Here is a 15,275-nt window from a genome sequence, read left to right on the forward strand (position 1 = left end):
CATCTAAAGTGCCTAAAAAAAGCACAGCAATGCTACCTACATTCAAAGAGGAAACTACAGTAGCGGTATTACATTTGTAGTCGGATCTCTCCTCTTCTTCCTCCCTCTTTGGAATAAATACTGTACAATATTTCTGCTAAATACATGACCTCCCTTTCATTAAGAAATGGTTACCACAGACAGGAAGACTATTAGGTACAGTGCTGCGCATTGTTGTCAGACAGTGCCATCTAGTGTCTAAGTACAAAAGATGTCTTCATCAGATGCAACTGTTCTGGAATGCAGATTGAGTTTTCTTGCTGTACTGTTCTGATACAACAAGGGATGGTAGTTGGTAAGATTACTACATGATGGGTGGTGGTCTGATAGCACAGTAGCCTAATGCCACCCAACATACCCTAGGTGTGGGGGAAAAAACAAATACTCCATTTCCAGGATGTGCTGATAGTTGGTTTGTTGACCTGTGACGAGTCATTCTGCATGACGATCTCTCCACCCTTAGCTTCCTGTTTCTCAACAATCTCCTAAAATTGATCCTTACTTTTTTTCCCCTCACAATAATGGCACTCCCAGTTTCCCCAAATAAATCAAAAATCAAAAATTATTCTAGCCTATATGTCATTAAATGCATCCATACCTTAATGGGACCTGGGAATAAACTCAAGTTGTCTGACGAGTCAGCATGCAACTTGTGGCCATGCCCAACATGACGATGGCTGGCATCACATCCTAGGGAAGCGTACAAGAAAAATTCACTGAAATCCATTATCAAGCATGGAGTCTCATGATTTGCTGCCAGCAGTACAAGGGGCTTGATCTTGTGAAGAAGATCAATGTAACTCATTCTGCCAAGTGTCTTACTTGAAACGTACTTTTGGCTGTTGGGATTGTTTCAACAAGACAACAATCCCAACCATAGATCAAAGAACACCACAAGTTGGGTTCCTTGGAAGTTGGACGTGAGATAAAGACCACAGTTTCCAGACCCCAGCCCAAGGTCTGTTTGGAACAGGGCACTTCACAAACTATTTTTTTTTTAGGATCTGAAATCTCAGGTCAGAATGGGTTAACGAACATGAACCCTAGTGTTCCTAGTGCATTCAATGAAAACAGCAGATCTACAAGCAGACATTGTGAGCTTTGGAGAAAAAAAGGAGGGGGCCCAACAAAGAAAGTGCTAGCATATAATAATAAATGTAATTATAATTATTAATTAAAAATAGCAGATGTACAACCTCACAATGCATGGTGACGTGTTGTTAATTAATAGAGCTTAAATAAAATTAGTTTAATGAACTTATTGGTCAACAATACATAGGTCATGTGTGATCTAGGACTCTCCAGAATGGACTGAAGAATCTGGAATCAATCGGGGTCTACTTTGTCGTATTCCGTTACCTATTCATTCCGACATGCATGATTGTGTATTGCTGACATTCTACATATCATATATACTATCAGTTTTTTATATATAAAAAAGGAGTCCGCAATATGGATAACAGTGTTGCACTTCCGATATATTTTTGAGCTATCTTGCGCAACTCTTCGCACGCACGCATACACACTTAAGGGTCAAAGAATTTACAGACAGGGCTCAAGTGTCAAATCTATATTTTGAACCATCATTGTCGTCTTCATCTTCGCCATGGCCACCATTCATTCAGACATTCCACATAGAACCTGACATGGAGACAAATTCATCTTGCATACCACTCACGAGGAAGAAAAGGACAGACACGAGATAAGAAGAGACAAGGGGGGAGATGTGTTTTGTCTGTAGTGTACTTACAGTATGTACAAACATGTTTCGGTGTGTGCAAGTGTGTGTCCATGTGTAAACTTCGTTTCCCCTTTGGAGAGCTTGGGGGGAAGGGGTCCGTATTTTGCACGGGTATGTGACCGAGCTTCTTTTTCCATCTCTACGTGAAATGTATTTACAGCAAGACCGGTGAAAGACGTGAAAAGACGACAGGGGGGAGGGGCGAGAGCTGGGGCACGTCAGGGCGAGGTTCAAGATTATATGGAGTCGACAAGTGTGGACAGGGCATATTTAACCACATGAACCCTACTCTTAATATGCAAACATTTTGCAAACATTGCCAAGTTCGCGACAGACACGTTGTGAGCTTGTAGGGTAGGGGGCCAGATGCAGATCCCTGGGGCGCCGTGGGTGGCATTCGCCCAGGTGGTAGATCAGCTGCTTGGGAATCGAACGGTTACCGGTTCTATCCCAACTCCCCCTGGGTTAGTGTCGAAGTGTCCTTGAGCAAGACACTGAAACCCCAACTCCTCCTGATGAGGTTGTTGCCTTGCATGGTGTCCTCGACCGTCGGGAGTGTGAATGTATGCGAATGGGTGAAAGTAACGCACGCTATAAATCACTTTGGATAAAGGTGCTATACTGTATATGCACCATTTACCATTTATTTTAACATTTACTTTGGGGGACGAACATAGGGTTTATGTGGTTAAAACAATAAACTCAACAAAATCAATAAAAGGCAAACCAGTCACTCAATGGTCTCAGTGGACCCAAATCACGTGCAGGGGTTTTCTTGGGGGAAGTGGGCAGTAAAAAATAAGTTTAAAAAAAAAAGAAAAGAAAAAAAAAAGGCAGATGGGGTCTGGGGAAGGGTTGATGCCAGCCTCGGGTCCATTCAGTTGGAGGAGTAAAGCTCAATAAGCCATTTCTCGCTCCTCCCTCTCCTCTTCATCCATTTTACGCCCGTGCTTCCGGAAGTACTTGTACCTCTGGACGTAGAGCTTGACCAGGTTGCTGACTTTGACCGGGTTGATCTCTCCCGTTCGGCTGTGGCAGATCTGAGACATAACAACACGGCCATCAAAAGATATCTCAACAACACGGTCATCAAAAGATTTCTCAACAATTTGCAAAAAAACATAGAATTATGCTTGCTAGCTAGTCTCTCAAGACTGCTTCCGCACAACAGTCATATCGGAAAGGCTGAAAATTAAACGTAAAAAGAGAGGACCAAGAACATCCTGACCACATTTGTACTAGTTTACTGAGGATTTAAGTAGTGAATAGTGTGTGTGCACAGATCTACCTGTAGAGAACTATATGTAGAATGTATATGTTTGTCATTTATTTAATGTATTGCTTTGTTCATTTAACTTGTGCAGCACTTTGGTCAATGTTGGTTGTTTTAAATGTGCTCTATAAAATAAATAAATGAAAGAAACAAGCTCAGCCTCACCTTGTGCACAGCCTTCCTCAGGATGTCCTTGTACTCGTCTTTGTTGATGTCCTTGCGCTGGTAGTAGGGTTTGATGGCCAGTTTCACCTCCTCAATAGCACGCTCCTGGGTGTGGAGCTTCTTAAGGTACTGGGGGCATAGTGGACAGAGACGCACGTTCATTCACAAATATACAAGTTACATCCAAATGGAGTCGAGTTTCCAAATAGGATGGGATTAAATCCAATACAGAAAGCTTCACTAAAACAGAGCAATATTGCCTCATAAAAGTTGGTATTGTGCATGTCGTCAGATTCATGTGTCATTATATTATCACCACTTTAACGCACTCCAGCTCAAGTGGAGTTAGGTTTTGTCCATCATTGAAAGAGTGAATTAATGCCCGGATGCTTCATGACACTGATTATTATAGGCCTACAATAAGCTTCTGCAAAGAGGGGTGCACGGAGTTGCAGTTTCAGTAGAACTAGAAAGAGAAATGCTATATTTCCACAAAACACTAGATATATTTTAGAAATATAATTAATTGTTTTCTTAACATTAGCGTCCATGCTAAGTTTAAAACTTTGTTTTCTTCCGCTCTGAGTATGCAGCGCCCCTCTGGTGAAGTTAGCTGGTTTAGCAGACTATGGGCTGTATTTTGCGTGTCTTAAGTACCAGGTCTTATTCCCTAACTTGAGTAAACTAAAGACCTGGAGGCGTGATCAATGCCATTTGGCTATTCTGAGTGGCCAAAGAGCATTGATCACGCCTCCAGGTCTTTAATTTACTCAAGTTAGGGAATAAGACCTGGACCTGGACACGCAAAATACAGCCCAGTGTGAGGATCCAATGAAGTTAGCTGGTTTTGTCAGAAGCGCTTTTTAATAGTTAATTGGTTCAATATTCTTTTAACCAACACACAGAAATGGTGTTCACGTTCACACTGTTACTTTTCAGGATTCAAATGACAAACTAGCAAAAATAGCAGATCGAAAATAGCAGCTTAAAACATGTCGCGCCACGTTGTGAGCTTGTAGATCTGCTATTTTGGATACTTTTGACAAGTTTTGTGTGACGCTGTAGTATGATGAAGTAGGGCATTTCAGTCAGACCCTATTCATTCCCTGTAACATTAACATTTTTGTTAAATTATAAGCCAAGTAGAATTACAGGGAATGAATAAGACCCCCATGCAGGGAGATCTAGAAACAGAGCCTGTATACAGGTGGATGCTGGGGAGGCGGTGGGATTTGCGCAAACTTCCTGAGGAGGTTAGCAGCGAGCGAGGAAGGGAGACAGCAGCGAGCGAGGATGGGAGGCAGCAGCAGCGGCGCACGAACGCACATCGGGAGAGAAGCCAGGAAAGAGCAGGTAGGCAGATAGGTTTCAAATTAAATAGCCACTCTGATCAGGTAAGGAGTGCATGAGACTAGTCACCTGATCAGGTAGGCGCGCTCACGAGTTGCCTGCCTATAGCTCTACATCATTCATTTACACAAAAGCTTAGCGAAAGCTGTCGGGCAGAAAAAGAGGTTTCTGACCGACAGCAACAAATTATATATATATATATATATATATATTTTTTTTAAGAAAACAATATGTATTTGAGTTCAGAACTCAGAACACAGTCCACCGCTACCTTATCAGGGTCTTTACTCTCGCTGTCCCATCCGGTGTCGCTAGACATCTCGCTAGACATCCCGGACAACCCCGCAGGCAGTGGAGGGGGAGGGGTCATTGCGCACCCACCACCCATGGACATGCCCGAGTGCAGGTGAGACGGTGGCGTTTTGGTGCAGCCCCCCATCGGCAGGGAGCCGTGGAGAATGTACTGTGCGGGACTCGGACCGGGGGGCGGGGGCAGAGACGGAGGGGGCGGGATCTGGGAGGAAGAGGAGGAGGATGAAGACGGAGGGCCGTGCGTCTGGGACTGGTTCTGATTGGCCTGGGAGAGGATCTGCCAGACAGAGAAGCACAACACTTTATTTCTAAACGTTTTCCCCTATAGTGCTCATCGTACGACAAGGTCTAGCATAAGGATGAAACTGAAGCCTTTGGTTCCTGCCACTGCCTATTTTAAATGCAACAGGAACTTGTGATGAGAAGATTTATCAAATCTATGAACTTCAAGTACCCCTAAATGTGTCAACATCTGCCCCTAAATGTGTCAACATCTGCCTAATCTATGAACTTCAAGTACCCCTAAATGTGTCAACATCTGCCTGGCGTATAATAATAAAACTTTATTTGTATAGCACCTTTCATGACATGCAGCTCAAAAGTGCTTTACAGATCATAGAGGGTATGCACATGCATAAAGTGAATGGCAAATCGAGTGGCAAAGTGAATTTAATGTCGTTTAACATCGTTTAATGCAATCAGATAGGACTTTTCTGTTTGGATGAATGGGCCGTCAAGGACAGAAAACAGTTTTTTGCCACTCAGTAGCGTTCCCGCATAACTACCGGGTATGGTGATGATGTCACACGCATAACCTCTATAAGACAGCCAGAAACACAAATCGTTTGGCTAACTGAAACATTTTTAGATTTTTTTTTTATCCCACGATTTTGTAACCCATTTTTCACCCCTGTGTCAATCATCTAATGTGATCCTGGGCTCTACACACCCTCCACCAACCTAGTCCCCATATATGGGGGACAAGGGGAGAGCAACGGACAACTTGGAGTGTCCAAGTTGCTCCTTTACACCTGACAGGGGGGAGTTTCCCTGGTTGGATGTAGCACGTGGAAGGAACACGTTATTCCAACAAGTTCCTTTCCCCTCCATTAGGCGCCCCGGCTGGCCAGGGGGAGGCAGAAATATTTTTTAATAAATACAATTACCACTCATGCATTAGGACAATGCATGGGGGACAATGCAATGTGTTTGGGCATACAACAGAATCCGTATTGAACAGTGAACACACCTGGCTGGTTGCTTGGATGAATTCTTGAGCTTTGGCTCGACTGGCAATGTTGGCCTCCTCCATCTTGAAGAGCAGAGCCGTCACTAAATCAGAAGAAGCTTGTTAGAGCCTTACATAATGAAGAAAAACACCTCAAACAGAATACATTCAGGGAACATTAATTAAGCTCTCTACGCTATATCTACAAATAAAAGTGAAGAAACCAATTGGTTTCACTTGTTTGGGGAAAACAAATGCGAGTCTGCATCGATGCAGCAACATGGCATAATCGATTATAGCCTGCCTGTACCATTTATATATTATATTTCAGTTAATGTTAAGACATTTATGTCAAGGAGAGACTGGAGTGATTGATTACAAAGCAGTTTCTAAATAATTATATGTTGTTCAGTATATCTGACTCATGGAAAATTTGCCATGTTGTGCAGTAATATACGGTAGAAAAGTGTGATGCATCGTAGAATCAAATCATTACATGATGAATGGTAATCCAATGTAATCGTGAGGGCAGTGCCAATGCACACCAGACACCACTATGGCAAAACCCTTTTGTTAAACATAAACATCCGTATTGTGGGGAAGCTTTCACTGAAAATGGAAGATAGACGGATTCGACGGCTATTTTCAGCAAAAGCTTTGCCCACAATAACAGAAAATACACTAGTATAGAGCCCTGGGGGACTCTGGCTAATCTTCCCCTCCCATGTCTAGCTTTTGGTGTGTGTCCACAAACTTTGTCCCACAAACATTAAATTCCCATTGACAATGAATGGACAATTTTAAGTGATGATGATGTACAATGATAAGAGCACGCCTCACTTCATACGGGTGTGATTTTTAGTAAATATACAGGTCCATCTCAATTAATTAGAATATTTTGTAAAAGTTCATTTTCTTCCGTAATATAATTCAAAAAGTGAAACTTTCATATATTCTCAATTCATTGTGCATAAAGTAAAGTATTTAAAACCTTTTTTGTTTTAATCATGGCATACAGCTCATGAAAATCCAAAAATTCCTATAAATGAATTAGAACGTTTTACGAGACCACTAAAAAAAATGGTTTTGGCTCTGCGGGCAGTTGGCAAATCGAGTCGCATCACCCGCTGCTGGAAAAGGAAGATCAGCATCAACATAAAGCTTGTCAACGTACAGAGGCACACAGTGCTGTAAAATATCATAATAGATGGTTGTGAGACTCTGGACATGATAAAAAGTGATGATTTAGGCTGCGTTATCTGCTGGTGTTGATCCACCGACAGTGAAAACTACATTGTGCTTTCCAGCTCGATTTGGCACCTGCCCACAGAGCCAAAACTACTAGTAACTGGTGTACTGACCATGGTATTACTGGGCTTAACTGACCAGTGACCAGCCAACTGGCCAGACCTGAACCCCACAGATAATCTAGGTTGTATTGTCAAGAGGAAGGTGTGAGACATAAGACTGAACAATACAAATTAATTTACGGCTGTTATCAAAGAAAACCTGGGTTTTCATAACACCTCAACAGTGCCACTGACTGATCACCTCCATGCCACGCCCTATTGATGAAATGATTTGTCCAAAAGTAACCCAGACCAAGTATTAACTGCATACATTAATATACTTTTCAGATGGTCGACATTTCTCGTTTAAAAAATATATTTTAACTGGTAAAATATTCTAATTTATTGAGATAGGACTTTTAGATTTTCATGAGCTGTATGCCATAATCATCAAGATAAAAAAAAAAAAAAAGTTTTAAATACTTCACTTTATGCACAATTAATTGAGAATATATGAAAGTTTCACTTTTTGAATTATATTATGGAAGAAAATGAACTTTTACAAAATATTGTAATTCATTGAGATGAACCTGTATTGTGCTGAGGACCACTTGACTTTAGCCAGAAGTCAGAAGAGGGAAGAGACTCACATGCCAGTACTCCTCCAGCTGTGCAGTCCATTCCGGTCTGCACACTCCAAGGGAGGGGCGCCGCCGCTGGAGGGGGAGGTGGTGGGGGAGGAGGCTTGTTGGCAGACGAAGACGATACCGATGAGGAGGACGAGGAGGGATCCGACAAAGACGGAGGGACAGACAGTGAGGCGGGAGCGGAGCCCGAGGAGGAGGAGGAACAAGGGGGCGATGCTAGGGATTTGGGTCCATCGTCTGGGGGTAGGGGCTTTGTGTTGGAGGCGGAAAGGGAAATGCCGAGACCCGACCCTTGGGAAGTGGAGAGGCTAGGAGGGCTTGAGGGTGGCAGGTTGGGGGTGGTCTGTGTGGGGCAGTCTTCAGGAATAAAAGAGGGCTCAGGAGTCTTACAACTGCTGTCCACTGTCTGGGAGTCCGGTGACGACTCTCTGGTGTCTCGCGAGGGGGGCATGGTGGGGGGAGGTGTGTGTGGGGGTGAGGAAGAGGGCGGGAGCACGCTGGTAGAAGATGAAGAGGACGAAGAGGAGCAGGGTGCAGGGCCAGCCGGACCCGTATGAGGACTGAGAGATTTGTTCCCACCCCCTATTCCAGTCTGAATATCTGCTGAGGCTCCGCCCCAGCCCTCAGAACCGGCCTTTGATTGGCTTCCGTCTCCATCTGCCAAAACACCGGCACCGCCTTTCTCCCTCTTCTTCCCCAGCCGCCGCCGTCGTTTTGTGGCCAGGGTTGAGGACGGGGAGGAAGCAGAGGAGGAGGTAGAGGTGGTGGAGCTTGGCTTGGCTTTCTTGGATTTCAGCGCAGTGGGGCCGGACAAGGCTGAAGCAGAAGGGGGTGCGGCCAAGGAGCTGCGCTTGCCCAGTTCCTTGTTGCGGCCTCCCAGTGACAGTGGCTCTGAGCAAGGCTTGAGAAATGGAGACCTGCTCTCATTGTCTCTGCGGAAGACAACCGCTATGGAGCTGGAGCCACCGACCACAGGACCCCCAGCACCTCCCGCTGGACCTCCTGAACCCAGGAGGTCCATGCCCAGCTTCCCAGAGCTGGCCGAGGCCCCTGTGGTGCTGCTCACACCCTCCCGCACAAGCACCGACACTTTGGACTGTAACTTGCCCTTACGGCTTCCCCCGCCCTCCTTTTTAGACTTGCCAGTATGACCGGACTCTTTTCTTCCGGCTTTTTCGCCACGTTCTTTGTCCTTGCCCAGCTTCCTCCCCCGCTTGACCGGGGGGGGTGCAGAGGTGATGGGGGCCGAGGCAGAAGTAGCCTGGATGGGTGAGAGTGAGGCAAGGGCTTTGCTTTTGGTTCGAACTGAGGACAATGATTCGGACTGGACCGTTTTCTTATCCGTGTGGGACTTCTTCTTGGGGTGATGTCGTTTGAGAGGGGTTTTGGCTTTAGGACTCGGGGAAACAGGCTCCGGAGGCAGGGCGGCGGGCGGTGTGTCCTCCAAAGAAGGGTAGTCCGAGTCCAAAGCCTCCCCGTCCAAAGAAAGCAAATCTATCTCCAATTTGTCTGAATACCGGTCTGACTCGTAGCCATGGTACCTAGGCGGGGAGTGAGACCTGGATCGGCCGCTTACGACATCGTCTGCATCTTCGATTGAGCGCCGCCTCCTTTTTTTCTTTTTTTTGTGGGGTTTGTCAGAGTCTTGTGCAGGGCTGCGAGGTGATGCCGGGGCACGTGGCGGGGAGCCAGGAACCGTGGTGGTAGTGGTGGTTGTTACTGTGATGGTTCGCTTGATGGCGAAGAGATCTGAACCATTAAGTTCCTGGATGGATGGAGGGACTACGGGGCGACCGTTTCGTCTCCTTTCATGCCGTCTGTCGTGGTCGTGGTCCCGTTCCCTGTCCCTCTCTCGTTCCTTGTCCCGCTCTCTCCGTTCCCTGCTTCTTTGGGCCCGTTTAGACTCTAAACGGCCTGGTTTAGAGGCCGAACCCCGTTCCCTGCTGCTCGAGTGCTGGCCGCTGTCCCTATCCTGCTTCCTGCTGCTGGAGTATCCATCCTGCTCTCTGTCTCTATCATCTCGTCTTCGGTCACTGCTTCGATCCCAATCTCTATCTCTGCCTCGATCCCTCTCCCTCTCCCTCTCTTTGTCTTTTTCTTTATCTCGGTCTCGATCCTTCTCACGACGCTCTTCAGATTGGCTGGAGAAGGAGCGTCTGTGCACAGCCCTTCCAGAGGAATTACGGGATCGCGTAGGCTCCGGGCTGCTTTGCCGCCTCTTCTTCCTCTTCCGGCTGTTGCTTCTGCTGCTCCGCCTCCCCTTCTCCTCATTGGCGTTCTTCTGTCCCTGGTCCTTGTCCCTCTGGCTCCGCTCCCTGCTCCTGTCCCGACTGCCTTCCTCCTTTTCCTTCTTCTTCTTCTTCTTCTTCTCCTCCTTCTCCGTAGCCTTCGCGTCCTTGCGTTTGCGGCGGTCCCGGTCCTTTGAGGTCTTGGAGGACTTGCGGCTTTTGGCGATTGGCTCGGCGGGGAGCGGGAGAGGAGGGGAAGAGGGGGGCGGAGACGGCAGCGGGAGGGAGAGCAGCGGTTGGGGCTGCGGAGACACGGAGGAGGTGGGGCAGGACTTGTACCACACCTTCCGCTGGCTGACCAGCTTCCTCCTCAGGTCCCCGACACCGACAGCAATGGGCTCGTCCTCGGGCTCGGCATCCGCTGGCCAGTCACCCTCTGCCCGTACTGACACAAACGCGTCGCCCTCCAGCACGCGGAGGATCCGCTCAGGCTTTGCTCTGCTGAAGAAGGGCCCGCCAGGCGGCAGTGGGAGGAGTCCCCCTTTTCCTCGCTTAACGCCGCCACCTTGTCTCTCAGCCGCGCCAACAATTTCACCCTCCTCGATCTCGGAGTGCTCCGAGTCGGCCTTCTCCCTCTCTTTCCCACGCTCTCTCGTTCTGTTGGGATCCCGATCCAGCCTTCTTCTCAGGTGTGGCAGCGGAGGGCGAGGGGAGGGTGGAGCAGCTGGGAGAGCATCTGTGGAATCTGGGGGGGCCTCCTCTTTTTCCTCATCACCTCTCCTCTCCGCAGCCATCTCCGTCTCTGATTTACTTCTCCCGTCCTCTCCATTCTCCTCCAACTCCCTCGCCTCCTCAGCGTCTGACACTGGGGAGCCTGTGGGATCGAAGGGGTCATACTTGTCCCCCTGCTCCTCTTCTTCCTCCTCCTCCTCCTCCATGGCCCCTCCCTCCCGTTCTCCATCAGTAGGGTGGAAGGGGTCATAGATCTCCTTCTGTTCACCGTCTTTCTGTCCGTCCACACCCGAATGGGGGGACGTCGGATGGAACAATGGATCAGAGGAGGAAGCTGTATGGGGAGGGGTGGAGATGGAGGGGAGGACTAGGGGCGCAGAGGTTGAGGACACCTTGGCCACCCCTGCCCCCTTGCCGTGGCTTTTCCCATCGTTGTGGTAGCTGGTCGCCGTGGCGCTTGGGGAGGGCGTGGACGTGGACGAGGGTGAAGACGGACCAGAGGAAGGAGACGAGGGAAAGGAGGAAGGCGGGGAGGAAGGAGGGCTCTTGGCAATCTCTGTAACTCCATGAGGGGAGGGGTTGACAGGCCTCCTTTTGAAGCCGGGTGCTGGAGATAAGTCCATGGGCTAGGGGGGCAGGTGATCAAGAGGCCCGGTGGTAGCAGAGGGAGTCCAACACTCCGTTTGGACTCGAGCGGAGCACGCCGTCGGTGCAGGGAGGGAACCCTGGAAGGGAAACAGGCAAAAATGTTCATTAAGATGTTGGACAGCTTTAGCAGTTAATGTCATCACAACACTTGATGGGGCTATTCCAGCCCCAATGGTCAACTTTGTAGACGCAAGGTAGCAGATAATGACACTTTAAGAACATGTCATGTTACTTAAAAGGGAATGCGAGCACTCAATTGTCTCAATTGACAGTGTCTTATCAGATTTTAAGGCTCTTTTATTGTTTGTTGTTGATTTTGTTGACTAAAACTATGACGAAAGATGTTCGTCGACTACTATGAGCGTGTAGATCTGCTATTTTTCAATAGCTAAAGCATAGCATAATGCCAACACCAAAAGGGGTTCCCGCCCAGAATAGGTTAAGGATGTATTTCTGGCCGGAGCCTTTCTCAACGTAATGAATAATCATAAGAATCATTATTCATCATGTGTCCGTATGGTGCTGCTGCCTGTGCCAAACAATGAAAGAGCCTAAAAAGGAATGTAAGAGGGTGCTGGTCACTGGTGATCTTTTCAATTTAATGGATTTGGTTACTGCCACAATCAAATTCAACCTTCAAGAAAAAATATTTCATCCAACTATCAAGAATGGGGAAACTCCAAAAGGTCACTTCCTGTTGGCCATGATGTTTACCAACACTGAAACTATCCAACTCAATATTATGTATTAGGACATGCGTGAATGTGTATTTGCAGAATTTGCGCTGCTACAATCAATTAAGCGTCACAAATGTTCAGTCAGCCTGAAACGACAATTCCAACATGTTCAAGTAAACATTTTCTTTATACTTGATTGCTGGGTAAATTGAGTCTTCAGACCGAGTGTCCGTCAGCTTAAGTTTGCCAATAGCTCAATACATGTTTTTATTTTTGGGGGCTTTTTTATGCCTTTATTGATAGGTAGACAGTAGTGTGACAGGAAATGGGGAGAGAGATGGGGGGTGACTCGCAGAAAAGGTTGTCAGGATCGGGGCTCGAACCAAGTTAGCCAATACACAATTAAACCAAATCAATGGCACGTTTACCATATAAACATCTCTGAAGGAGTCACAATGCAAACTCAGGGTTGGGTGCTAAGAAAATGTATTACCTCTCATCCTCGTACTAACCTGGGCAACAGCGGAGGACAAAATACAGCGTGCTGGTCCCTCAACAGTCACCTCGGCTGTGAGCTCAACCTCAAAGTCTGGGCTGGAACGTAAATAGACCAAAACCAATGTTAAGGGCCAATAACCTGCTCACTTGAGTCTGATTTATACTTTACCATAGATTGGTGTAGAACGCTGGAAATTATACAACTTGTACATTTGCTATTTCTGACATGCAACACTAATACAAATTAACAACTGGGGACTTTGCACTTTGAATGCATTGGGACTTTTTGACCAATGTTGTTTTTTCCTTCTTTTATTGCTCCTTTCGCTCTCCTTTTTACGTTTTTTAATGCCTTTGCCTATTTTAATTGTGACTTTGCTTGCTTTTTAAATGTGACAAGCACCATGAGTTGTGGAGAACTAACGGTATTTTGCTCCCATGTATGCAGAGTGTGTATTATGCCAATTATGGAAGTGCCAATAAAACTCTGGTCCTGGGATGGGGCTGTTCAGTATCTTGCTCAGAGACACTTCGACAAAGAGAACAGGCGAGGCGGGGTTTCGAACCGGTGGCAGTGACCCTCCGATTCCCAGACGGGCCATCTACCGATAATAATTAGTTATACCAGTCAATCAACTGTGCAAAGATCGTTCAATTACCCGTCGAATAAGTCATGTGAGGAACAGGCAGGGAGACTAATTCAGAAGACAGTCTTGAACTTGTTGTTACCGCGGCTTCCTAAGAGAAGACAGAATAAAAATAAAATATTAACCAATATTTTCACAGAAGGCTGGAGAATGGAACAATCCAGTTTTGCCTGCTGATGACCAGGCTCAGTCCTTGCTTTTGTTCTATACTATAGATTGCACATCCGTTTACACCAGTAACACCACAGAACGAAATAATATCTACGGAAGGTGTGTTTAGCAGCTAGAAGACTTGGATGTTTCTTGGTAGGGAGGATGAGCTAGACTCTAGCTCATCCTCCCTACCAGGAAACATCCAAGTCTTCTACTGCTTTCCCACTCATCCTTTGCACTCAACTCACACTTTCAGTCTGTGGGGTATGAATGAATGAATGAATGCTGAGATCAACTATGGTCACAGAGTTTATTTCAATGACTGCACCACCTACCACCATGACTCCTGCTCATATGATCCTCCTCTTTGTCCATCATGATCACAACACCACCACCCATCAGTAGAACTCAAAGCCAAACTAAACGCCACGCTTTTCAACAAGTATATATAATCCTTTATCTCCTATTTGGTCGCGAGGCAGTGGATGAGAGATGTGAGACAGATAACATAATTCGTAGAGAGGTTATTGATCCTGTTCTGGCAGAAATGGTCTTCTGGTGGTTGTTACATTATAAAAGACGCACAATGTACATAATAAGCCTTTTGGATCGATTCATTGCGTACGTTTTATCCGTTTGATTATCTGTGCATCTATGGCATCTCTGACTAAGAGGTGCCAATGGTGTTTTAATGATCAATTAAGAATTTCGGTCAATCAATAAGGCTGGGGGGGGGAGTTCGCCACTGTGACTGCGTTGTTCTTCTGACAATGCACGTACACACAGGCGGCATGCACTGTAGCTCAAATGCAATAATCATAGTTTACGGTCCAACAACATTTCAGACTCTCAGAGTTAAATTAGCCTACCTGCTAGCTAACGTTTGCCAGCAGCAGCAACAAGGCATTCTTTCTTTTTTTTCTTAAACTAGCCTGGTGGCTAACGGTGTTAGCCAACACAAGCTGTCTGGCTGCTGCCAGGAGCCTCCACCTGAATGCTCTAACGTTACATGCATGTTGTTTACCTTCCATGCGAGAATGCTTCCTGCTAGATGAGCTCCACAATCGTCCCGTTCCTGTCCCTTCTGTTTCGGATGTGTGTTAAAAGTCTACAGCAGAATAATGGGTCATATTTTTCCCATTTTTAAAAGCATAAAAAGAGGGCCATCCCATTAGTCGCCGCCATTTTACTTCTCCTCAAACCGGCCGAGTGGGATGACGGGAAAAGTAGTTTTACTGCAGTACGTTCAGCCGAGAAGATCTGGTAGGTACCGCCGTCTCGACCGGACCCCACCCCCAGACTCACGCACGCGGCACGCGCACACACACACACACACACACACAGACACACACACACACACACACACACACACACAAGGGCTCATAATATTGGTATGTGCAACACAGTCTCATGAAAAAACGTCTCATTTTAGACCCCTACCGCCACCGGCCACCGCATAAAGACAAAATCAGACATTTGCATCGGGTCACTCACTACTGAATGAGCACAGTGGTGCAGCCTGTGTGTGTTGTTGTTGGGTTCCTGGTTTAGCTACACTAAAACTAAGGAGCCCAAATTAACCGACTTTGTAGACAGAGGCCCCATGTTGGATCAAATAGATTAGGGATCTCATGGGGCTGACTCTTTG

The 15,275-nt window shown here is 46.6% G+C and overlaps 1 protein-coding gene across 2 annotated transcripts; it reads right to left on the minus strand.

Annotated features, from left to right (window-relative positions):
- Window positions 1–1,594: 1,594 nt before the first annotated feature.
- On the minus strand, window positions 1,595–14,817 carry scaf1 (SR-related CTD-associated factor 1). Of its 2 annotated transcripts, XM_080776720.1 has the most exons (8): window positions 14,652–14,817; window positions 13,487–13,565; window positions 12,842–12,923; window positions 8,048–11,729; window positions 6,130–6,212; window positions 4,840–5,157; window positions 3,219–3,347; window positions 1,595–2,820 (listed from the first exon to the last, which is right to left on the minus strand). In XM_080776720.1, the coding sequence occupies exons 4-8, from the start codon at window positions 11,625–11,627 to the stop codon at window positions 2,677–2,679; spliced, it is 4,254 nt and encodes a 1,417-aa protein (XP_080632846.1). In that variant the 5' UTR covers window positions 11,628–11,729; window positions 12,842–12,923; window positions 13,487–13,565; window positions 14,652–14,817; the 3' UTR covers window positions 1,595–2,676. The 2 variants fall into 2 exon arrangements, with proteins under 2 accessions (XP_080632846.1, XP_080632847.1); XM_080776721.1 differs by lacking the exon at window positions 13,487–13,565.
- Between the last annotated feature and the right edge of the window lie 458 nt (window positions 14,818–15,275).

This window comes from Protomyctophum bolini (assembly GCF_963924005.1).
Source record: "Protomyctophum bolini genome assembly, chromosome: 11".
Lineage (NCBI taxonomy): Eukaryota > Metazoa > Chordata > Actinopteri > Myctophiformes > Myctophidae > Protomyctophum > Protomyctophum bolini.

Excerpts from the sequence above, each read along its gene's own strand:
- scaf1 (XM_080776721.1), bottom strand. The coding sequence starts at position 11,627 with ATGGACTTATCTCCAGCACCCGGCTTCAAAAGGAGGCCTGTCAACCCC. Across the intron at positions 3,348-4,839 it reads AGAGTAAAGACCCTGATAAG|TACCTTAAGAAGCTCCACAC; the intron begins GTAGCGGTGGAC and ends CTATGCCCCCAG. Across the intron at positions 2,821-3,218 it reads TGAGGAAGGCTGTGCACAAG|ATCTGCCACAGCCGAACGGG; the intron begins GTGAGGCTGAGC and ends GTTATGTCTCAG.